Source organism: Acipenser ruthenus, chromosome 1 (assembly GCF_902713425.1).
Source record: "Acipenser ruthenus chromosome 1, fAciRut3.2 maternal haplotype, whole genome shotgun sequence".
NCBI lineage: Eukaryota > Metazoa > Chordata > Actinopteri > Acipenseriformes > Acipenseridae > Acipenser > Acipenser ruthenus.
The window spans coordinates 22740696-22767536 of NC_081189.1; the positions used below are offsets into that span (position 1 = coordinate 22740696).

At 38.2% G+C, this 26841-nt stretch overlaps 1 protein-coding gene across 1 annotated transcript in view; it reads right to left on the reverse strand.

Annotated features, from left to right (window-relative positions):
- Window positions 1-26841, reverse strand: part of LOC131736838 (methylglutaconyl-CoA hydratase, mitochondrial-like) — a 69223-nt gene that overhangs the window by 18171 nt on the left and 24211 nt on the right. The window contains exons 5-6 of the mRNA XM_059022214.1: window positions 25829-25921; window positions 19944-20000 (exon numbers count right to left, since the gene is read on the reverse strand). Coding sequence (XP_058878197.1) covers window positions 19944-20000; window positions 25829-25921 — 150 coding nt within the window. The remainder of the gene's footprint in view (window positions 1-19943; window positions 20001-25828; window positions 25922-26841) is intronic.

Sequence of the window (26841 nt, forward strand, 5' to 3'; positions counted from 1 at the left end):
AGTTGGCACAATTCACACTCACTTTACTGAATACATTGCAGTTTAGAGAGGCGAGTTACAAAACCTGACTTTCCTTAAAGTGTCCCGAGACTCTGGAGCCTGTTGGCAACCCTACTCCCAGATCAGTTGACACAGGTTGAAACGTCATTAAAGAAAATAGTGGGTTATGGCAAAGATGCAGCTCTCCTTTCTTGTAAAGGTAAAGTAAACAGTTCTGTATTTTGACGTTTCTATTGAGGGGGGAGGGGGCTAGCGGTAAATTGTGTAAGTTTCAAACTGAAATCTTATTCAGGGATATATTTCCATTTGGTAATAAAAAAAAACTATGAACTAAAAGGCTCAAAACAATAGATTGTGCATGCCCCTTCTTAGTAGCCGACAGTCTGTTTTTCATTCAACAGTTTCCTTCAGTTTTTCTTGACAGTTTTTTGTAGATTCGGAATTCGGTTCGGTATTTGGACGAATCTTTTGAGATGGATTCGGTATTTGGACGAATCTCAAAAACTTGGATTCGGTGCATCCCTAAAATAAAGTGGTTCATAAAATATAATCTTACCCTCTTATGTACTGTACAACAGGTCTGTCTCACATGTGCAGTTTGAAAGACTCACAAGTTTTTGCATCACATTATTGAACATTGCACCTGGTAAGTTCTGTTAGCATGTCTCAGGCTTTAACTTCCTTTGTCATTTCATCTAGAGGGAAATTATTTCAACCCTTTGTCATCAACCAATGAGCTGCTTCTCCAGTGCTTTGTAGCCAATGACACGCTTTGACCCTGAAGACACAGCTAAGGTGAAAAAATCCTAAGAAGTGAAACAATAGCACACAAATGCAAACAGAGTTTATTTTTACTTACTGCAGTAGAGCTCATGTTTGCTTCAATAATTGCATCTTTCCAAACTCCATCTAGTGTACTGTATGAGATCTATATAGTGAATGGGAGTGCCACGGAGAAGCTAACTCCTCCTCCTAAACTTAAACTAAACTTTCCAAGGCCTAAAGTTAAACAAGAAATGGGTGGGAGGTTGTAAACCAAAAGAAAGCAGCAGTCAACAGGTTTCTGTAAATGGTTACTGAGCATGCAAGTTACTGTTTGTAACATGACCAAGTTCCTCCTCTGAGGTAAACAAACTGAGCATCTAGAAAGTCTATTGCCTCAGTCTGGATAGTAAAAGTATATAGTTACAACACCATGGCCACAGTGGTTGTATAAACATTTATTATTTATTAACCTGACCTGAATAACTCTCGTTTGCTGTTGACTCTTTTTAACCTTCATGGTTCAGACACACTTGGTAGGTCCCAGCCAAGCCGCCTGGCAGTGTCAAACACCACAAACATGTCCTTTATTGCACAAACGAGAAGAACTATGAGTGAGGAAACACAAGGCTATCCATTTTCTATTCTTTCTCCTGTCAGGATTATTATAATTTTAGTCAGAATACCTTTTTTAAATGTTTTGATTATAATGACAGACCACATAAGTCCTGCTCATTTGTGCTCACATTGCAATTTGCAAGTGAACTCGGTTAGATCAGTGAACAGGATGTTTACACTGTCTCCAATGCATCTTGGTATCTTTTTAAGATGACAGTGATTTGGGGATTGTTTTGTTTTTTGTCAGCATTCATTTCAATTTTGTATTGCTTTTTATCACTATTGAAGCACACACTGGAGGAAAGTACAGCAGCTGGAGGGACAGCATTCTCTTTGTCAAGTTCCGTCTAGATTTTGGTGTCCAATCAAATTTCTAAGTGTCCATGTTCTTTCACTGTCCATATAGTTCCCCTTGACATTTTTTGGCACAACTTTATACTTCACATTTTTGCAGAATACCAGAAACAAGACATGCATTGCTGTCAACCAACTACACAAAAATAACAGTGGAACTTCACTTTCTCCTCATCTAGTTACAAAGATCAAAGTGTTTGGTTTGTTTCCTGTGTGCAAATGTACCGAGTTTCCCTGTTGTTCGCATTGTAGCTAAGCAGGAAAACTAAACAAACTGAGACCACCTCTTCATGCGGTCTCAGTTCGGTTTGTTTGTCAAGTGAACGTTGTTATTCACACAACACTCTAAATTAATTGAACCACACAGAACCAACACCCCTAACAAACTCAGTGTGAACACAGCCTTAGGTTTAATTAACAATATATTTAATAAGTATTTAAAATAAGTAATGAGACATGTATTTGTATCAATAATGTGAATGTTAAAGTGTTACTGAACAAGCTGTAGGGCTTAAAACACAACACATTACTTTCCTTGGCCTTCTGCAGTATTCCCGTTATGTCTTTCAACATAAATCATGATTGTTTTGATATTTTTATTAACACAGCCATAGTCATAAATCATTTATTTTCATTTCACATCGGTTATGCATTGGGTCTTCCTGTTAAAATGTCTTCTGAATTCAATCTTCCCTCTCCCAAAGTTCATCATTTTGATTGGTTCACCTGTCCTGCTCACTCTGGCACAGATGATTCGGAGGGGCGGGAACAGGTTTAAGACCTTTTGACAGAACAATGCGATGCATAACCAGTGTGAAACGAAAACAACTGGTCAAAACTGATTTATGACCAGGGATATGTTAATAAAAATCTCAAAACAATTGCAATTATATTGAAAAAGATATTGCAGGAATACATACAACAAAGCTAGGGAATGTAATGTGCTGTGTTTTAAACCCTACAGCCCGTTCAGTAACACTTTAACTGAGTTTCTGTTTTTAAAGAACTAAGTAAAGGCCAGATTATACAAGATAATGAAAGCGCTTGAAACTAATTCCTTGGAAACTGAAGTTATAACATGAAAGAGGGTCATGAAAAAACAAGTCAAACTGTTTACAGAGTAACCAATGAACCCATTGCTTTTTGTTTGCATTTCATTTTCAATGTACTGTAACTGTATTTGTATATGCTGTAAAATACCAGCAGCTGACAGAAATATTTAATATTATTAACGGTTGTGTGCGAAATCTAAATAATGAGGACTTGAATAACTACTAAGCAACTGTAAGACTTATACTTCTGACCTTTTTTTCAACTACTTATCCTAGTTTAGAATTCTGTCATATTTGAAGATATAGTTCTATTTCTTTCCTCCTAAAATAAACAGCCACATTTTTTTAATAGCATAAGTGCTGTACACAGGGACAAGCTGTAAACAATGTGCTCCTGATGTTCATGAAAAGGCTATTTCAGCAACAGTCTATGTTAGTTTTATGTGTATTTCTATGAATAGTGCCCTATATTTCTGCAGCACTCTATGTTAACACAAATCTGGTCCCAATACAAGTAACTTCAACCAGATGATGCCTGTAATGAGTGACAGGATAATTAGTCTACCAAGAGGACCAGCTACATAATGTATTTTATTCAAGACGACACTAAAATCTCAGTAACTATTGTTAGCAAGAACTTTGGATATTGTCCAATCTTTTGCACTGGGTTCGCACTTACATCATTCTGTTTTCACAGCAATAGAAGTAAGACAGACTCCTATTGCATAAAGATTCAATGCAGGTTTTATTAAAAGATGATGAGACACACCAGAACTGTTATCTATGCACTACGATAGTCAAACTCTGAATGGAATGCAGTAACAAAATACCAAAGTATCTTTCTTTGCTAAAGTACTATTTGAGTTCTTCTTGTTACCTGGCTGATTTTAAAACAGGCCCCCTGGACATTATTACTTGCAAATGCAAACTTAGAAACCCAACACGATTGACAAAGTTCCAGCCAAATATGCACATTATTGCACTTTGATTACAGCCCAGCTGCGTTTTAGGACAAGTCCCTGGTTGTCCAGTCCATGATCCACATGAACAGCGAAGTAGCTGCAGGCTCAGTATACTGTAGTTCCATGAAAGAAAGAAAAAACAATATTCCAAGAATAATCAACAGAATATCCCTGACAGGTCACAGGTACAAGTAAAAATCATATTAATGTTTATCAATATACAGTCAACTCTCCTTATAAATGACTCAAAAGACCATCTACAAATGGTTGTTATAATATATCTTGCACACCTTATTAAAAAAAGAGAGTGAAACTTGCATATTTGCGCCTGCCAGTTACATCCACACCTACTTTGAGGCTCACATTAACTGCCTGAAATTAGGTCAGTAACACAACATGGAGTCATGCAGAAGGGAGATTATTCCAGACATTCAGACAAAGGCTTTTTGCCTCCAAGTGTTTTTATTTATTTTTTTAAAATCCCTACACTAGTTAATTATAACAAAAAAAAAAAACACATCTGTGAGTCACATAATACAAAAGTCAGCAGTAATAATGCAAATGTTCCCTTTAAAAATAAGAACAAAAGCTGCCGAACTGGACTAAAAGAAGGTACGTATGTCAGCTCCATACATATCCCTGCAGAAGAACACAAAAAAAAAACAGTACAGATCTCAGTATCTCGAAACAAACAAAAAAAAAAAAAAAAAAATGGTTCCCAAGATGTAGCCTTCACTAGCTCAGCTTATCACATGGTCAGGGCTGTGAAAGTGTAGGCCACCATAAGATACAGTTCATTCACAGCAGGTGGAGAAAAAACAAATGTCAATTAAATGTTTAATTAAATCTGAGATGCAACTGTGAAAACAAACCAACAAATTGAAGGCCAGAACTCATGCATTGGAAAGTCCCATATTTGCATTTGCATTCAGTTATCAGTTCTGAACATCCATGTGAAAACAGAACATTGATAATACACTACATAACTGTTAACCCCTTTGTAATAATATTGTCATCCGTTTTAATTAAATAGTGGATTTAAATCCTCTCAGAACACAAAATACAATTTAGTAGTACAATTACAAAGCACTATCCCACAGACACAGAAAATCCATGTTTCATTGAAATAAATAACAGTAGCATGAAAAATCATGTATTTTTTATCCTATATTATTATTATTTTTATTATTATTATTATTATTATTATCATTATTATTAAAAGATGTATCAAGATTATGATTAACAGACATTACACAAGATACAATACTATTCTAATGTTTGATCAAGGGCACAGCTTTCTTGGCAAACTGTAATCTAGTCCACTGCTATACATTAGGGTGTGGCAGTTACTGTATGTCTCCTGCTACTACTTGCCATATGCTTTATCTTTCCTGAGGGCTTTTGAAACTACAATGAGAAACAATACACAAAACATATCTACTAACAGCAGGCTTAAAATGTCCATCATGTTTAAAATTATAACACAAGCACATTCAGTTTTGTATATTCAGTTCACAACTGTCTAGTGACATTTAAAAGCAAGCTACATTGTATATCGTTTACAAGTTTTATAAATTGTATACAAGTCTTACAGTATATGCATGTTTTATATTCATAGCTTCAGGGTGAAATGAACAAAGAACCGGGTTGGTTTTAACTTTTAAAAGGCTACCGCAGAATTCAACAATTTCTGTTGCAGGAATCATGGACCCTATGCATGATAGCAGCTACAACAAAAACATGTTTACAGATATCTACAGAATTGTTGGTATTTTTTCAATGTATTACACCACTGTATTTTGATATATATTTTAGAATGAAAAGGTTATAGTTGTTTTCAGTAAGCGTTTGTAGCATCTGTCCAACTGCATTGTAAAATCTTAAAGTTGTTGTGGGTAGGCATTACAACAGTAGCGAATATTTAAAAACAAACAAAATAGGATATTAAAGATGTAATAAATACATATTAGGAGATCGTACAAGATTTAAGGAATCCCTTTAACATAAATATTAAGTGGGACAGTTCACAAAGGTATATGTAACTATTTTGTCTTGCCATTCATCTCAGAAATGTACTAAATCACACTGCAACATCGCCTTACCTATGTTTCAGCATTGGTCTTTATAAGCATTGGTCAGTTCTTTCCATTTGTGGTACAAATGGTATTTTGCATCATGAACAATGTGCGGCGACTATTTTAAAGCTCCCATATTAGTTTGTGGTCTCTCTTGCAAAAGTCCACCAATTTTCCATTAACAGGTACAGTATTACATTATAATGCCTATTTGAATGAACTTTAGAACAGCAGTATAATGACCTGATGCTGCTGTGTGTAACAGCACATTATTTAATTCATTCCACAGTACAATTCAAATCTGTTTTTTGTAGTCCCCACCCACCACTTGTACCACAATCCACAAATTTCTTATAAAATACATACATTATTATAGATTTGGAACCCATGCTGTTTGAAAGAGTTTCATGTTATGTTCAAATTCACACACAAACAAGATGGTTGGTGAATGTGGTTTCCCTTATCTCACTAATTATCTCTTTTTGTGACTACAATACTATTCTCAGTTAAATTCAGGATATCATAAACACCAGCAAACAAAGATAACCAGGTTTTGATGTGTGGCATTTAATATGGGGTTGCACATTTTTATTCCACATTACTCACACAAAAAAAAAACAATGGAGGTTGAAGACTCAAAACGTAATTGTCAGTCAGTGTGGGGACAGACTTGGAAATCTTTTAACTGAGGTAAACATTATTCTAAAGGCCCTGTTCAGATTCACAAACCCTGGTAATGCCATTTACTGAGACCGTTTGTTTAATATGTTCCTGCCAAAAACAAACAGAATGCCTGTTTGTGTGAACTGCAGCTAGTATGATTTATAACATGTAGGCCTGGGAAAATAAATTGGTCGAATAGATAAAATGACGTCCTGTGAAGGCAACAGCCAGTGTAATTAACAGTCGTGGTCCAGCTAAGGCATCTGTGATATGAGCCCCTTGGCAACAGACATTTCAGTTGAGCCTCATAATCAGCCTCAATTGGTCCGGTGTTCCTAAAGAAGTGCCCTTAAGAAAGTAACAACATAAAAAAAAAACCTGTATAATGCAGTTATTGACCAACATCTCAGGATCTCTATTGTTTTTACAGCAAAAAGAAGTGGTACTGAAAATGCTCAATGATGTTACTGTATTCCAAGGTATTCAGAAACATTCCCTTTTTAGTAGCATGCACAACCATTTCCAAAGTCTGTCTCAACAGAAGTTTCTTCTTGAATACATATGATTGAGCCACAATACCGCTGCTTTGCATAAATATACCCAGCTATGTTTCTCACCACGATAAGGATCCTGTCCACTCTGCTTACTGCAGTAATTGCTAGGGGAAAACATCCAAAACAAACTACTGATCTTACAATTCAGTTCCCTAATTTTCTGGGAGTGTCGGGATACAAGTTAAAGATCAGCAAAAACTGCAATGTATTTATTTGTTATGTTCTTATTCCAACAAACACATACATAATGAATGCAATACATGTAATACATTTGCTTTTATTCAAGGCTAGATAAAAGCATTGGTATTCCTAGGGCAGATCTGCTTTATATCACTGGATAACAAATCCCCTTGATTCAGCTGAAGAGAACTTGACTCAACAGTACTTGATAGATATACTTAAATACTGTTATAACCCTGCCACAATAAAATACAGCTGTGCTTTGTAAATGTACTATTGTGTAATGATCAAAAAGGGTTAGCAATACATTTTGACTGCAGCTGAAAAACAGAATCCCTAATTTTATGGGGGGGGGGGGGGGTACTTGATTATTTTGCCTAAAATAATCAAGTACATATTGTTTTAAGTAGAACTGGGTTCATATAAACACACAATATACAATACAGTCAATAGCAAAACGATTATTCCTATGGAAATCCCTGAAGATGCAGAATTACAGCCACAAAGCACAGCCTGTAATCCTATAATTTATGATATTGGAAAGCAGCTGTAACTGAACCCTGCCATAGCAACTAAATGTTGGTCCAAGGGTAATATCAACTTCCCATGTTCACTGTCAGTGCTACCAAGAGGATTACTGTATAAACTTTCACTCAAATGCTCCTGCATTTTAAGTCTTGATTAGAAGCACAATGCTACAGCCTCACTTACCAGATGTAATATATACAGTATCATGTCCATTGCCTTAGTCTCATTATACCCTGTAACCCTGCACTAAGCTTTCATCCACAGATTATTTCCAATAATGGTAACAGTGGTATTTGATACTATGAATACACTAGATTTCTGATACTGTACCTGCAGACTATTCACTTTCATGTGCTTAGAGCTTCTACATCCAATAGGGAAAGCTTGGGCAACTTTGCACCCCAATGGATATTAGCATTCACTGGGTTGAGTAGGAAGACAGATATTGGGGTAGAACTGTTTTCAGCCAAAGCTGGGAATGGGAAAGTTGTGTAAAAACAGGGAAGTCCAGGGTGGATGAGTTTGTCACTGGCATTAAGTAACCAGGTGTTGGTGCATTGGTTTGGGTAGAGGTCTCTCTTTATTTCTCACTTTACATATGCTGTAAATACATTTTAAAAGGTATCAATACTACAACCTGCAAGACCATCAAATATTTTGCAAAAACACCTTAAGCCTACATTATGGAGTGATCCAGCATCCAGTCACATAGTGTGGAGTGTGGAGTAGTGGTTAGGGCTCTAGACTCTTGACCGGAGGGTCGCGGGTTCAATCCCAGGTGGGGGACACTGCTGCTGTACCCTTGAGCAAGGTACTTTACCTAGATTGTTCCAGTATAATAACCCCACTGTATAAATGGGTAATTGTATGTAAAAATAATGTGTAAAAATATAATAATGTAATTGTATGTGAAAATAACGTGATATCTTGTAACAATTGTAAGTCGTCCTGGATAAGGGCGTCTCCTAAGAAATAAATAATAATAATAATATAAGAACATAAGACACTTGTCCACATTTTGCACTGCTTCATTCCCTTCAATGTGTTGCCTTGGAGAATTACGTTAACAAGAAAATACCACCAATGACATGCTAAAGGAAATAAATCACAGTGAATTAGTGCATCAGGGGGATGAGATGGGGTTAACTGGAAACAGCAACAGCATCCAGAACTCAAACTTCCAGGTAACCAGTATCCAACAGCACAGTTCTTGTGGTGCAGTAGATACAGTCTAACCCACTTACGTGTATAACACAAATATTTATACACTTCACCAGGTTGGTAATATGCAATCCTAGTTCTTATTATAAAATATTACGTACCGGTATCTAAATGCATTACACTACAGTCCTAAGGCTGCACTTAATTCAAGCCAACAATTTATTAATTTAACTTGAAGAAAACACAGAACCATCAGTTTATACCGTATTTTAAATAAATGCACAGTAAATGGTAAAAAATGCACAGTGATGCACATTCACAAAATCCCCCCTTGATCTTTAAATAATTAAATGGAAATAATTGTTATTTAAATGAAGTATCTACGTCGCAAACAATTCACCATATTCATTTTGAAAACTGTATTCATTCATAGTTTCTTCACACATCTACATATAATTTTATCCACCTTCAAAAATGAACAGAAATCATTAGACGTACCTTTAACAAATGCTGTGTTCATTTTAGCATTTACAGTCTATGAATGAAAAGTCTTTCAGTTTTCTTTTTTGCAACCATTTTGTGCAGCTATTGAAAGCGTTTGTCCCTGACACTGTTCCCCTGCCTGTTTACAATGCACATGCTCGGTTAACTGTATGAAAAGCATCACCAGCTGTACAGTAAAATGGGAATATACACTTACAATATTTAAACACTTAAACAGGGTACATTTAATGATGCAACATTGGTAATGGGGTTGGATTTTTCAATTGAATGCACTTAAGCCAGAATGTACACTTAAATGACAGACACTTAAGGCAGGGTAGACTGTAGCAGTAGGTAGGAAAGTAGAAAACATGATATTGTAAGTACGGTGCTTAATAATGTCATATTACCTAAAGATTTCCCAAACCTTCATCGAACATAGCAAATAACGTTGTAAACATATGGTGAATGTACAGTATACTCTTGACATGTCTAAGCTATGAACAAGAATGTGCAAACCAATATTAACTTGGATACAAAAATGTGGTATTACTAATTCTTCCAAACACCAATCTGTTATTCTCCCTCATACCTTCACACTAGTCCTGAATACAAGCATTGAAGCAGAACAGTGTTTCAGTTGCAATAAATAGCAGATGGCTGTCTGCATTAATCAAATCTCACTTCACAAATACTGAGGGAGCCAATGTGCACATCACCTCTGAAACACAGCTAGAAGATCAATGCTGACGGAATGGCACAAATGAATACTGATTCGTTTGGTGTGCGCTGTGAGTGCACATGTCCCAGTTATCTCAATCGTATATTTTCAAATCTCCTGTTAAGCATTAAAACTGCATTTGCGAGTGGAAAAAAACAAAACAAACACAAAAAATACTTGCTGTCATTTAGATAAGCCCTGGTTGATCTTATCTTCTTTAAACCTGACACTTGTGTGATTAAACATTTCGGATCTGCAGCAATTAAAAAAGCACCATCCACAGATTTAGGACAAATTCTCTAAAAGAAAGCACCAGCCTCCGGGTGGAACACACAAAGCATGGTGCAAACTACCCAGCGATCTTAAATCACATGCCTTTTTTTCTCTAAAAAAAAAAAATGTAACCAGCTGAAGTCAGTTAAAAAAGGGGTATCTAATATATCTGATGCATTCTTTTGTATAACATACTGCAAGACTACATTACATAAGTGTTGTCAGAAATGCAACTTTGGCTGTATCTTGAAGTAACATCATCAAACCATCCGATTTCTAGCAGAATGGATTAATAGCAATCATGCACTTGTTCCCATCCATCAGAGCTACATGACTACGTCAACTATTGCCTTGTCCGCAGGGGCAGAGTGCCTATTCATGATGGCCCGGTTCTTCAAGAGTAGACAATTACACGACTACAAGAAGCAAGAAATCTATAATACACAGTCCTTCCCAATGCTAAACAGGCTCAGATTACAAACACTGAGAGGTCTTATTGGTCTCAAGGGGTGACAAGGCCGGTGATGTTACCAAACCCATTTTTTTTCCTCTTTTTCTGGATATATTTTCCTGCTCATAAAAGGCAGTGGGTGGACCGCAGAGAAAAAAGTTTTCTTTATTGAAGCAAGCTTCCCCACATTGCCCTGTGACTATGCCTTAAGATGACTGTACCGTGCCTTTTGGTAGTAAGGGAGAAGTTTATTCTCACTCCATCTTTTTTTTTTTTTAGGCTTTTATTTTATTGTATAGTTGTTGTGTTTTTTTTATGTGTTCCTTGGTTAAACCACCGAAACAAGGCCTCCTGAGGTTTGTGTAGTCTAGTGCATAAACCCAGGCATTACAAACTTGTGTGAACATTTACATCACACTTTTATATTGTAGCCTTCTCTGCACTCACCAAAATTCAGCCATTGTTGGCAAACCAGTTTGTTTACATCACCTACTGCACAGTAGTTTTATGTACAGGCACACACTTCGTCCCTTCTTGAAGCTTTCTGGCCACTCTGACACTAAACCATTTTCTTTACTTTCAGCAGAAAACAGGGGAGGGGGTACTATTAAGCTTTAACAAGAAAGACCAATAGAGATAACACTGTCAACAATGCATGGGTTTTCTAATCTTTTTGTCTTTACTCTTTAAGTCAAGGATTGTTGCAATTCACTGAAACCAAATTCCTGCTATGAGATTTCCTGCTTCCCTCTCACACCTCAGATGTCCCTTTGATTACTCTTTTCATTTGACAGGCATGGCTTTGCATACATCTACAAACGGCTGTGAACACTGTGCCTCTGACCCCAATGCAGTCACAGGCTGTTTATTGGAAATGTTTGATTAGCTGACGAGCAACTAGAGTTAACAATGAATCGCCTTAAAGACATGACAGTCTGACACATCAGTCACAGATGTGCGCGTACAGCCAAGCAGAGCGGAAAGGCTTCAGGACAACCCCACAACACTTTGTGTGATCAAACAATAGTAGGCTATTTGTCTTTATTGTTTCTCAGGCAAAGTATAGTACATAATGTACATGTACTGCTGCTGATATCTGACAGAGTCTTTAATCTTGTTATTACATTATCCCTGGCTCTGCACAAGACATTTTCACACATGCTCAGTAAATACACAAAATATGCTTACAAGCTCAAGACGTTGACTATATTGTTCTGGAATGGGACATGTAATTTGCTTACTGACAAAACAAAACTAAAATAACGTTGATTTTGCATTTCCTAAAGCAGTACAGTATTTATGTTTGAGCACCAATACAGCTTGTCAAAACAGGCATATGGAGTACCGGTTGACTATCAATGTTCATGAAACAGTGTGTAATGCAACATTTGTACTAAATTACGACAATATGACATTTGTGATTTTTAATTTACCTTGTCTCCATGTCCTTTGATTTAAAAAAAAAAAAAAAGCATTACTTGGAATAAAGATTCTTAACATATATTGGTTCTACCTCTTTTTCAAACTGCCCACCTGTACAAAGACTGTATTGTTGGAGGTCACTTTAGTTAGTCTGATGTAACATGCATGGTCTACATCCCCCATTTAAAACAAGAAGAGAGGGTGCTCACTCTGAACTCTCTCTTCTGCACAAAACAGAATGGCCTTCACTCCAAAAAAGACAACCGAACACCCACACTGTCCACCTGAGCTACAGTCTCCGTTCCACTGGGCAAGTTTATCATCAGTGAGAACACCCACACTGTCCACCTGAGCTACAGCCTCCATTCCACTGGGCAAGTTTATCATCAGTGGGCTAAGGCCTGTTGTATTCTATTTTAAGTTGTTGTCAGCTGTTTTTTTTTTCTTCAGTGCTCATTAATTGGTTGGGAGACACACTAGATCCACAAGCTGAACACCACTAAATATGGCAATAAAAAAACAAGTCACCAAAATGGGAAAATCTATGCAAAAATATAAAGTAATTAATTCTATACAGAAGCACAGGCAAAAAAAGCACAGACCACTTCTGCAGTGAGAATGGTCTTGAATTGATCCAAAAGTATGTCTGGCACTTTTGGCATGTGCTTCTGTGTAGAATGAATGGCTTTATATTTTTGCATAAATCGGAAGTTTGGTCACGTTTAGTGAGATTCGGTGTGTGGATCTAGGTATGTCTATGATTTATGGTCTGCTGGTGCTCTACGCACCTGCACTATACTATCTGTTGGAAGCCATTGTCTAAGGCGCTGTAGATTGCTACTTAAGATTCAATGACATTAATTGATTTGGCAATGAAGCAGCCTAGGATTATAGCAGTCCAAGGCAGTTACTTCATGGAAGCCTGATATTGACATGAGCAGAATTAGTGAGTCAGTCTAAACCAGGGTTGCACCTGCGGATTCTAGAGGTTCCAGTACTCTAGCTGACGGGCACATGCACAGAAATCACACACACCCTTCCCTCACTGTCACACATACTTGGCGCTTGTCCATGCTGTAAGTGTTTTAATAAGCTGTAACTTGATTAAAACTATTTACAAACCTGTTTATTTGAGTGGTCAAGGCTAAGATGTTGAACAAATGTATGCATCCCTTTTTAGTATCAGTAAATAAAAATTATAAATCATAACACACCACATGGGAAATGTTATGAATCATCTGGGCAGCTAGAGGGGCAGCCAAATGGCTTTTCTGCACAATAATGCTGAACATTGATGCTGTCTTCAAAAGAAAATCACTGCAATGGTTTGTAAATATTAAACCATTTGATCCATTAAACCCTCACCAGTGCCAAGTTTAGAAATGCTAAAATAAATTATTTTATTTCTAGAATTTGCCATCTTAATATTCTAAGTTCTTCAATTAGTAACAATTCAAACACATTTTTTTTTTTTTTTAAATACCCCCTTCTTGTAATTACATATCGTAGTCTAAGAGGCATAAAAGTAAAAATATGAGTAAAACGTAAATATTAAACAGCTTAAATAATGGGAACTGTGACCATACTGTAGAACTAAATGAAGGAAGTCTTATTATTACAGAACAAGATAATACAGCCCCATTGTTGCTTGATAATACAACCAAAGGTAAAAGGAGCATTTATCAGACATGGTCTCATGTATCACAGTGAATACAGTATCTAAACATAAATTAAACAAGTAACCTAAGTCTCTTCACAATAAGACCTGCTAGGGGTTTTGAAACATTAAACCATTCTACGTTGTTGAGAATGTGGCTACATTTATCATGCAGAAATGAAACATAATGTTTGTGCACATTCTAGGGTCACTGATCGAGAAGGTCACATGTGCGCAGCACAGAAACAATACCCTGGATGCACCTTAATGTAAAAGGGCAGTGAAGAAGTGATTTGTTTCTTCCTAACAAACTTTATTGACAGCAGAGACAGCAAACAAGAACATTACACACCTGTGGATCGTAAACAACACACATTTAAACAAAATCTACTGCGACAACAAAAAGATTAATGGGAATAAGAATGTATGTATTTTTATTTAACTTTAAGTCATTTATGAAGTTCAGCTTTATCGCAGTCATTTTTTTTATACTTACAAATAAGGAAATGCAGTTGAAATGAAATACAAAGATACTAGTAGTCGCTGCTTAATTTGTGGGGATATTAACTCCAGTTAATATGCTGCACTGACATGCCTAGTTCAGATGGACCTTGTTTTCCGGAGGGGGGAAAAAATAGGTCAGCAGATGCTGTGCTGGTCCAGGCTTTACTGATGTGATTGTTGAACTGAAGCCAAGGAATGTTTTAATAAAAGAAGATGAGAAGACCGATTGGCTGTACCTAATTTGTATAACATTTTTTTTCTAAATCACAGCATTATAACTGTGTAACTGTATGTTGAATTTTGATAAAAGACAATTGCACTGGTATTCCTTGACCTTCATCTGGAGGTTAAAGGTCATAGATTTCCCACAATTCTTGCCATTTAGTTTACCTGTGCGAAAGAGCGTTACTTTTTCTAGAAGACATGGACTGATGAACACACGGTCTGAATCATACATTTTCTTTGCTTTGCCTTGTATGATTATAAATAAAAATGGGAGGCAGGTTTAAAACCAATGTGAGCTAAATGTTTGGTATAAATAACACATTTCTTAAATAGGCAGCTCTCTCTACCAAAGCCTGTTGTTGTCAATTTTCCTCTTGGTTGAAAGCAGGTCACTGGCTTTCTGGCTTTTCTCCAAGCTTTTGAGATTTATTCAGAGTGCACAGCCTCTAGAAATAGAGTGATACAATGTCAGCAAAAGCCATTTTTATTTGACAGACATACTTTCCAGTGCCCTGGAACTAATTCATTCACTGACCCGTTATTAAATGCAATCCGTCTGCCGCACACAGTTGCGGGCGTGTGTCTGGAACCATTAATAGTTAATATATTTCTAAGAGCTTAGCCGTCTGCCTCTTCAATTATTTGTGTGTATTACACTAACAGACAAATATGCAGTATCCTCAAAAAGATGATTTATAAAAGGAACATAGTAAAACAATTGAATAGCTGCTATTTTAGCTGATCTAATGCATGGAATGCAGCAGACATGTTTATACAGATAAATGCCAATTAATAACTGTAGATTGGCTGGTACTGGGACATGTGTTGCCGGTTTTATAGCACATCTTTCTTACTAAATATCTTGATATCCTCTCCCCTCTTCAAATACAATACGTGCAAAATGTTTTAATCAGTAATCCACCACAGAGGTGCAGTGGTCTACCAAATATGATCAATTTCATAACAATACAGAATGACTGGGCGGGGCATCAGCTCTTCATTTCACCCCCTGCCTCCACACACTCCAACATGTTCATTAAATGACTGAATGAACTGGTTATTTCTTTAGACCTTTTCATTTCTAGTTACACTGCCATTGAGAGGTGTTCAAGGGCCTGACAAAACTTAAGAGAATGGAAATTATGACTGTTTGGCTCACTTAGTGCAATTACTACCCACTGTTTTACTATGTGGAGTTCCAATTCATAATTCCCTTATTTGGAAATGTTTCAGTGTGTGCATGTGACATCTTGGGGCCTTGTACCAATACAGCTACTGTAGATTATAGGTGTCTTGGTCAAAGTAGGGCTGAATGTGAGATGAATGTGTTAACAATACCAGCTCACAAATTAAAATATTTTAAAATCAATATGAATTTCGAAGTGTAAACCATGGAGTGCTTTCGGGGCTAAACTTGTGATCCCAAATGTATATATGAAAGTATTGTTCTTTAACCTTTTCTAAATTAAAACACATAACAGCACTGAAAAACCATAGCCTACCCAACACAATACATACGAATTATGAACATTCAAACATGAAAAGTCTATGTTCATACAATTATTATTTTTTTTTTAATTGTAGACAATCACTACTTCATTTATAGATGAATTTATAGATGAAGAAGAAAAAAACAGCATTGCCCTTTTATTACAGGAACTATTGGGCAGGATTTTCAAAAACCATTGCCATTTTATCGAACTTCAGTAGCAAGTGATTTTCAAACGAAATGTGCTAATTAAATCAATCCTTTAATGCTTTGAAATTGAGTCGATGAGGTCGTTAATTAACACATTTCTCGGTAAAAAGCTTCATTGTTGCAGGTCACGAACATCACTTCCTGTCTCAACAACTAAATAAGAGGAACGTTAGGTTACGGATGTAACCCAGGTTCCCTGAAAAAGAAGACGACCACCGATGATACTTTTGGGATATTGCCTGCCTTTGGTAGGTATTTCTGAGCATTTTATATCAAAGCTGCAGACAGGCCCATCTGCAGAGTGACATTCCAGGTCCCGCCTCCCGAGAGACCAAATAGTCACTGCGCAGAATGCTCGGTCTTTTTACCTCGAAGCCGCGTAAGCAACTAAAGCAACCTCGCTGGTTGGTGGTCGTCTTCTCTTTCAGGGAATCAGGGTTACATCCATAACCTAACATTCCCTTTCAATTCGAAGACGACCACAAAGCCGTCGCGAGGGAGATGATCGGACAGCTAATGAGGGATACCTCAACCACACATAACCGATAAGGTCAGTGGTGGGAGTGTGCAACCTCAAGGACCCTTTTGTCCAATGAAGGCACTGAGATCCATAACTGGAACCTGCCTGGTTCCGGGTGCCAAAGAGTGCCTTTCGCTTGACTGAGGAGATCCAGACGGAGTGGGATCTCCCAGAGCTTGCCTTGAAGGAGCTGGCACAAGGTTGCAAACCAGATTCTCCTGGGTCACCAAGGGGCCAGCAGAACAACCGTCGCCTTCTCAAACCGGACCTTCTCTAGGAAGGCTGGGAGCAGCGATAATGGTAGGCATAAAGCAGCGTTCTGGGCCACTCGTGGGCTAGGGCGTCTACGCCGAGTGGACCATCTGAGTAGTAGAGGGAGTACCATAGGGGGCAGTGTGTCGTCTCTGCTGAAGCAAAGAGATCAACCTGCGCTTGCCCGAACCGTTCCCAAATGTGCTCCACCACTTGAGGATGGAGTCACCACTCTGACGAACGTGGACCTTTCCTGGAGAGAAGGTCCGCTGCCGAATTCACTACTCCGGGGGAGATGGACTGTTCTGAGGGATAGCAGATTCTGCTGGGCCCAAATCAGTCCACCCTGGTGGTTGACATATGCCTCTACCGTCCGGACTAACACATGTCTTTCATGGAGCTCCGGGAGAAAGTGCTGGAGAGCGAGGTGATCTGCCTGTAATTCCAGCATATTTATGTGCAGGGACATCCAGGGGCCCGACCAGGACCCGCGGACTCCTCTGCCCTCCCAGGCTGATTCAGGAAGGTCCACTGTGGTAAAACCGGCCAGATCGACTGGAGAATGTTACATTGGGTCAGAATTTGGAACCTCTTTTCTTTTAGAAAACCATTGAGGAAGCCACCATCCTTCTTTGGTATTAGGAAGTATCTCGAGTAGAGCTCCTCCCCGTGGGAGATGGGGATATCTTGGAGCTGAGGCCCGCTTCAAGAGGCAGCTGGCACGTTGTGCCCCTTTCCTCAGAAAGGATGTCACCATCCTACGAGGGAGCCAAAGAAATAGCGTCTTCCTCAGCTATCCCCAGCATCGGTTCCAGCTCATCCTGCATCTCCATAGGGAGAGGAGGGGCTGTGCATAGTGCGGGCACTGCCTCAGGTGCCCCGACCGGAGCAGGGTTAAGGGCCTTCTTCCTGGCCAAGAGCTCTAACACTTGGGCCATCTGGGCCTTCAGGTCCATAATGTCCCTCGCCTGGGTCGAGCACTTTACTCGCCTTGTGGATTGCTCTGGAAAGGGAGAGCACTGGCGTGGCCTCTGTGGCTGAGGACAGGACACGGGTGAGCTCTGTGAGAGCTGGAAGAGGGGGGACTCGGGGGCTGCCAGAGCCACTGACCGCCTGGCCCCACCAGGCAAAGTGGTGGACCGAATGCATGGAGGAATTAATCACCCCGTGCACGAGCAGGCCAAGCACCGAGGGCGCATGCACCGAGGGTGAGCAGGCAGGTGCAGCCCTGACCGAGTGTAATCTATCACTTGGCAGTGCGCAGCTTACACAAAGGACACACAAAGGCTCATAAGCTGCGGTGGGCGAGAGTGCTTGTGTAACAGTACAGTGAAGGAGACCCGAAGCACCGAGGTGGTTGGGCTTGGGCAGCCAGCGAGGTACACTGAAGCAGGTACTGTAATAGCTACTTGATGGAGGCCTAATTAGTTCTCAGTAGTCGAAAAGCAACTGTTTCAAACTGCAACAAGAGAATAGAACTTCAAAGTGTTGTGGTTGTTCTCATGTTTACTGCATTCAATAGCGGTTTGCTATGTTGTCAGGAGCATGATAAATATTTAGCAGAGTTATCCGGCAAGCACGGGGAGGAGGGGTAACTATACTAATGACATCACCTCGTGCAGCCCTACTAGCAGTATTTTGGTTACCATTTAGATATAGCTACTGTATTTGGTTATCTTTAAAGAAAATGGAAACCACCCATACTAACAGAACACAAGCTGTGGCTGAGGTACTTGTGGTACAAAAGTATACAAACACAGATGTGCAGACAAGCAGACTAAGAAAATAACTATGCAATTAAATAGTTCAATGCGCTTCCTTGTTTATTTGAACAGAATTATACTTGTAAGCTAGTGGTACCTGCTGATGAATTAAATTAGGTAAATATTCTAGTTATGAATATGCGGCAAGTACCGGTATGTCAGATAAAGCTACCACAACAGTGGCACAGACAAGTCATCATGCAAATACGTGTAATAAAGAATAAAAGTATGCTTGAATGGAGTATCCCACATTATCCAGTTTAGCAATCATTGAATTTGCTCAGTAAACAGCTTCATGTTCCACTGGCTTCTACAAAGTAATTATCTCTCAGGACTTTGACATTCAACACGTTTGCTCACTTAATTTGATCACAGTACATCTGAACCTCCTTAAAAAAAGATCTAACACTGGAAATTCTCTCACTTTGTTGAAAAGGATACATGATGTTGGCAATTGATGTCATGTACCACAAGCCTCTCTTGTTAAAGGGATGAAAGAAGCAACTACACATTTCAGCAGATTTGAAACAAGTTAAAAGCGAGGAACAAAATGATCAAAACTGTAAAAGTCAATTATAAGTAACATAAATAAATAAGTGTTGTGAGGCTGCATCACTCGTGCATTACAGCTCAAAACTAACTCAAGACATATTACTGTGTGGTAATATATTCTGATCCATATATTATACTATTTACATGGATGGAAATAAGACTCCCATTGCATAGCAGTTTGATCCATTCCTGAGTTTAATAAGATGCACCTGAGCTTGTTACATACATACTGTGGCTAATCAAGCTTGTATTAAAACCTGGATTGGACGAAACTGCTATGCAGTAGGAGTCTTATTTTCATCCTTATATATTAAACTTTTCAAAACAATTAACACATAACTTCTTTGGTTAAACTAGTTTTGTCAAATTAATTTTTACTTTCCTTTCTTAGACCTGAGGTACAATTGCAATTTGGTGTAAAACACTGATAACATGTTGCCCATGGTTACCATTGCAATATCATAATTGACCAATCTGACACAGAACATTTCAAACTTTAAAATTAAACGTACCTGCTCCTGGAATGATGGCCAGCTTCGTTTCAACCAGTCCCATTTTTGCAGTGAAGGCTAAAACACAAGAATAAAAAACATTGTATATTAATGGCTGGTAAAAAAAAAAACAGGCTTGTTACAGGTTTGGTAAAAGTGACTGTGGAAGGTCAAAGTAACCAGATGTGTTTTAATAAAGCTGGGACACAAATGATTTTAGGTTCAAGTGCTGCTTTGCGCATATTTATTGCCAGTCAGGTAACCAGTCTAATGTCCAGCTCAGGGTTTGTCAAACACATAGACAGAGCCTTTGTTACCAAGCCCTTCGAGCTTTGAATAACTCTCCTCTCTTTCCAGCTTCATACTGTGGCTATTAAAGTAGCCAACCAATCACTCCTTTAAGGGCTGATTGGTAATTCACACACTTAACTTAAAACTAAATTAATTACGTCTCTCTATACATGAAGCCCATTGTTTCAGCACAGGTATTCCAACAGTCTTGTGCAACTGGCTTCTTTGTAGAGATCTATCCAAAAAATTTTTTTTTATTATTTTTGTTAGATTCTTTAAAAAACACACTGTTTATTTCTGGTGACAACCAATTCCTCAGTTGTCTGATGTGTTTCCTGGGGAACACAGCTAAGTGCACATTGCAACTCAGCCACCTGTTCAAAATCAGGCTTTTATTACTTTTCCTAAAAATGGATCCTTAATGAAGGCAACTGTTGGGGTCAAGGCCCCTTTTTTCATCTTCAACTGTTGTTGTCAAGATCATTCTAGATGTCTTAATAAGCTGCTATTTTAGTGGAACACATGAAAAGCAATTTGCAACTTTTTCTATGGATTTCACATAAACAATGACAGCGGATATATGATCAGTGTTTAATCCATTTAGCAATAACAACAACCTGTACTTGACAAGCTCAACAATTTACTGCACAACAGGAGCCTGAATTAGGGCTCCACGCTTCACTCTCCAGACTAACAAAGCAAATACAGCTTTACGTGCTTAGTAATGCAGCACTTGTGAATTCCCCAGTGGAGCACTTCCTATTCATCTGAGATGTGTTTATTGCTACTAGTTATGTGAGTATTTGAATCCCTGTTATTTATTGGGCAAAAATGATATTAATTCCCTTCATAAATTATCTTCGACACCAGCAATTAACAAACCATAAAATAAACAAACCCCCAGCTACTGCTGTGCTTCCATTAAGAGTCTTACAGGATTTAAGCCCTTTCCATCACATTTCACTAAAAACATATTCAGGATTTGTCGTGGCTAGGTTTACTTGTTTAATGAAGCTGCAGTCTACAGTGTACTGCCAGGGGCTCCAAGTGAAGGAGGCAGGAATACTGAAAACAACCAACAGGTTCAATGGGTTCAGCACAAAGCTTGCTTGAAAAAAATAATCTTCACACACAATGACATCACAAGACAACATCGATGCTAACACGTGAACAACTTTACAAGAAATCTGAACTGAAATAAAAGCTACCTCATGAGTAACCAAATGACAAGGTCTATAAGATGCAATTTTTTTTTAAAATTTGGAATTATTTTTGAAGGGCTTAGGTCGGCCAGGGTGTCCTCGGCTCACCGCACACCAGCGACCAATGTAGACTGGCTGGGCGCCTGCAGGCTTGCCTGTAAGCTACCCAGAGCTGCGTTGTCCTCCGACACTGTAGCTCTGGGTTGGCTGCATGGCGGGCCTGCAGAGTGAAAAGAAGTGGTTGGCTGACGAAACACGCTTCGGAGGACAGCATGTGTTCATCTTCACTGCTCCCGAGTCAGCACAGGGGTGGTAGCAGTGAGCTGAGCCTAAAATACAATTGGATATTTCAAATTGGGAGAAAAACGGGGTAAAAAATCAAACAATTAAAAATAAATAAATAAATAAATAAATGGAATAGCCTTTTAGTAGGATCTAAAACACTGGGAACATTTTAAAAAAGACTAGAATCTATGCTTTTAAATTAGTTCCCCCCAGTAGGGGAAAATGGTGTGCTAACAAGGGACAAGCCTTGATGGGCAGAATGGCCTTTTTATCGTTCACAAACTTTTCTTTTGTTCTTTTTTAATTTTCCTTCTATCCTTAATATTTCATTGTTCGGCAAATTCCCATCTTACACTCTTGTCCTTTGTTACAGAACAGGTTGCAAGTAAGCTCTTCCAGGTTGCATAATGTATCAAACTCGCTAGGGGCAATTTAGTCCGCCAAGTCTGTGTGGACAGAACTTTCCTTTTTCATCTTATGTCTACAAGGGTTTTCTGTTACTATCAAGTACTCATATAACACACTCCTATACCAGCCACTAAAACATTTTTAAGTTGGTCTTGTGTGAAGGGTTGTCAAAGCATTCACAGCTGTCGGTGGAAGTATATCAATGTCTGTCACACTGGGGACGGTAATCAATGATGTGTAATAAAGGTCAGAACTTTATGCAATCGAAGGGCAGCCACATCAACAAACTTAATGACATGTGCAAAATAATACACTTGCAAACAGAAACTTGTCAACATCTGTTAACATCTATAATATCTTTAGGTCATAAAAATTGAGAAGTAAGGCTGTATTTTTATTTTTATCATGGATTTCATGATTTCTGTGAAATTTACCAATTGCAGTGTAATATTTAGTTCCCCATGACAATTCCTACTTTTGAAAAAAGTGTAAATATACATATTTTTTATCACTTAAAAATAAATACAGCAAACGTTGATGGCAGCTGGTTTAGTTTGCTTCCTGTAAGTGAAAAGGACACCAGCTGAATCAAAGATCGAAAATATTTTTGCTAAAGATCGCTCTTTCCAAGGGGAAGGGGACACTTCACGTGTGTCTGTTATTTTGACTTTTCTTTATGTTTTTATTCTGTTTGATAATTCACTAATGGTGAAAATATAATGTCTTTAAAAAAGTGGACATAAAAATATTTAGCAGTTTAGCATTTACTGTTTTTCAGGTACGGATTTCAATATTTAGGAACATTTGTTGTATAATAACTAGAGATCATCAATTTTGAATGTCACAATGCTATTTTTTCTGCTTTAATAAATGTTATGCTGAGGACTCTCTGCATGTGTGTGCACTGGTTAGTTGTTCTCTTCACCAGAGCAGATGGCAACCACTTTAAATTCAGATGCTATGATTAAGGTAAACCACATCAATGCTTAACAGTTTAGAATGCAGGGCATTTTTTCCATCTTGTATATTTTGTATTTCTGAAATAATCCAGTGATTCAATTGCACATTAAAAAGCTTTCATTTATAGCACTGGTTTTACCTCTAATTGTTTACATACTTCAAAGCCCAAACCAGTATATAATTAGGGGAGTATGTGAAAGATGTATTTTAAAGTGTGTTATTACATCTAGTGTATAATTATCTGATAATTATATACGCAGCTGGGTTACGCAGCCAGCATAGTCACTCGTTTTCCCCAAAGAGCAAAATAACCTATTGCAAAACTTACATGAGTTGTGAGAAACCTCACATCAATACAAGTACTGTTCAAAAGTTTGTAAAATGTCAAGGCAATTCAAGACACAACATATCTTAAATAATTTACTGGTAATAACATAATAACTAGCTACAGTAGAACCTGTCCTATCCAATTTTATTGGTTCCGGGGGTCCATCAGATATGTAAAAATACTTTATCTCAGAGGGAGTCATTATAAAACATTGAAGCTTCTTTATTAACGTTGAGGCATTATAAACGAACAATGTCAGGTACATCAGTATGTCTAAAACACCACAGTACAGTATTGTACATATACGATAGAAAGAAAATCTGTGACAATTGCAAAACAAAGCACTGTATTACAGTATTTGGCAGCTTACAAAACAGCATTCCAAAAACAGTTCTTACAATGCTGTCTCATTCTAAGACAAAGTAATCCGACAACAAGAAAGTTTCAGCTAGTTTCAGCTTTAACCCCTTGCTTTCTTTTATTTAACATGGTTAAACTGGGCAGTAATGTGAAGTGACAGTATGTAAAAAGTTTTTTTTTTTTTCAATTGAATCCATTCTGTCCCGCCAAGAGCTCAGTTGGTAGCGGCATGTGTAAATTACATTCCAGAGATCCATCGGTTAATAGAGGATATTCTATCTTACATGATCGGATACGACAGGTTCTACTGTAATAGTGAATCTTATGAAAAACAAATACACTTTAAGATAATTTTCTGGCTCAACCTTGCTTTTACTCATAACATAATGGCTCAAGGTTACCACGCCATTTTGTGGTTTAGCCTGACATCCAAAAATATGTGTACAAAATCTGCTGTGCCTCTCTGGAAAGATAAGAAATAGGAGTGGCAGCATACATGATAATAGTCCACAGTAATAAACAGAGTAAATTCACTCTAGGGTGACATAGATCAGAATGTAACTCAGCTTTTGGAAACATCCCCAGAAGCATAATATATATTTAATGTTATATACTGTGAAGGGAATCTATGGAGTAAATAGTAGATGTATTTGAACTTACACTACCTGCTAGATAAAGATCACGACCAAAAAAGCAAAAACATTGTGTTTCTGTGAACCTGACAAAAAAAAAAAAAAAATCAGGAGCGTGTTACTTAAGAGACAGTGACCCTTCACCTCTGCATCCTGTCACTCCAGTTCAGTTAGGGGTTGCAGGACCACTTTATGTTTGTCTCTGTCCCCACCCGCCTTGTGGTTATAAACCCAAAACAAAAACGGAAATGGTCAAAGCATTAAAGAAGGTCTGTGTGAAATTGTTTAGATTATATTTCTGCTGGGCTCCCGAGTGGCGCATCCAGTAAAGGCGCTCCACGTGGAGTGCAGGATGTGCCCTATAGTCTGGACGTCGCGAGTTCGAGTCCAGGCTATTCCATAGCCGACCAAGGACGGGAGCTTCCAGGGGACAGGGGCGCCTGCGGGCTTGCCTGTAAGCTGCCCGAGAGCTGCATTGTCCTCCGACGCTGTAGCTCTTGGGTGGTTGCATGGTGAGTCCGCAGTGTGAAAAAAAGAGGTCGGCTGACGGCACATGATTCGGAGGACAGCGTGTGTTCTTCTTCGCCCTCCCGAGTCAGCGCAGGGGTGGTAGTGGTGAGCTGAGCCTAAAAATAATTGGCCATTTCAAATTGGGGAGAAAATAATAAAATATAATTGGCAACGACTAAATTATTTAAAAAAAAAAAAAAAAAGAAAAGAGAGAAAAAAAAGAGATTATATTTCTGCTTATTTTCAAACCCCAAAAGAACGCTGGTTTAATTTGAAAGTGCCCCAAGCTCCTTTTGTAGTTACTCAGGAACTCCAAACTGAGCAGGACTGATCTGCATCTGGCCTCTTCAGTACATTGTGTTTTGCTTTAGTGCATTTGGCTGATTGCATTGTTGGGCTGTTTGCTCCAATGCAAACCTACAGCTACTGTATAGCATCTTAGCTTCAAAATCAATCTCATAATTATAAAAGCTTTTTCCTACCTGAAAATACTTAACAGTAAAAACAGCAAAACCGTTTATGATTGACAACAGCACTGAGAGAGATGAACGTGGTCACTTTTTTGAGTTGAATGTTTGGCTTTGTTGTTGTGAACTAAATATTTATTGTTCCCTGCCTTCTACAGTATGTATCTTCAAATAATAATAATAATAACTTCAAACAATTCTTCCTATAAAGGCATAACAAGAAATGAACATAATTTACTATGATAAAATCTTGCCATTGCTATTCTGTCTGTTGTAAAGCCAGCAGGATGCATCAGCCTAATGATGAATTAATTAAACAGTACCAGGTGTGCGGGTATGTGTGTTTATTTCAGTGACGCATCACAGATTTAAAACTCCCCCAGATATAAGAGACCTTAAGAGCGGCATTAATGAGACAATCCATTATATAACAGTACACTTGTAATCTGAATGTCTTTCTTACCAGCAGTTCTTATGTCACAGGCTAAAGCCATCTCCAGACCTCCTCCCAGGGCAGCCCCATCTATTGCAGCAATTGTTGGCATTGGAAGATTACCTAGGAACAAAAGAAGCAACCATCAAAATAATATAAAAATAAATAAACAGAACCCTAACTGTGAAGCCACCCGTTGTCATCCATAGTCATAGTATTTTAAAAGAAGCCACTCTGTAACGGATAAACCAGGATGTCTACACATTTTACATTTACCACAAGAGAGGAAGTGCTCACGCTTTGGTTTGTTAAGAAGCTGTGTTTTATAAAAATGTTTAAAGTGCAATAGTATGACTTTTTCTCTTACACCCTGTTTCTGCTTCACTCTGTTTGACAGGCCTCGACAAAAAGTTAAGGCATTCACACGCTGACAAGTGTACAATTTTTCATGAAATGACTGAGATTTTTCAGAGTAATCGAAGAAGTGAGAAAGTATTATATAGAGCAAGACACTCCAGCTCAAGTACCTTAGGCATGCTCTCTATTATTAATATTTGGCAAACTCACACTCTAACAACAGCTGTCTGCTTTACCAGCTGGACCTCAAGGTCTTTCTGTTCTGGGAAGGAATCTTAAAATAAATACACATAAGTCAGGGGTCTGGAGTTTTGTGGGACCTCTACACAGGCCTGTGTTGAAACAGTTAAAACAACAGGGAGGTACTGATGGGAAATTCAATGTGTGCCTTCCTCTGCGTCATAAAAACACTAGAAGTAAACAGTATCTGAGCAAAAAGTTTGCATAGGGGGAGGAAATACCCCTCTCAAGGTAAAAGGTGGCTGAATATACAGAGCAGTTAATACATAGTGTTTATTTTTGTTTGTTTTTTCACAGCAGCAAAAACAGATTCTACAGTATTTGTGGTTGTTTTACATTATAGGCTTTAAAAAAAATGCACACATATTTCATCCATAACAGGGGTATGCAATTCATATCGCCCGACACCCGGGACAACAACATTTATGCGAGGGACAACAAGTTTT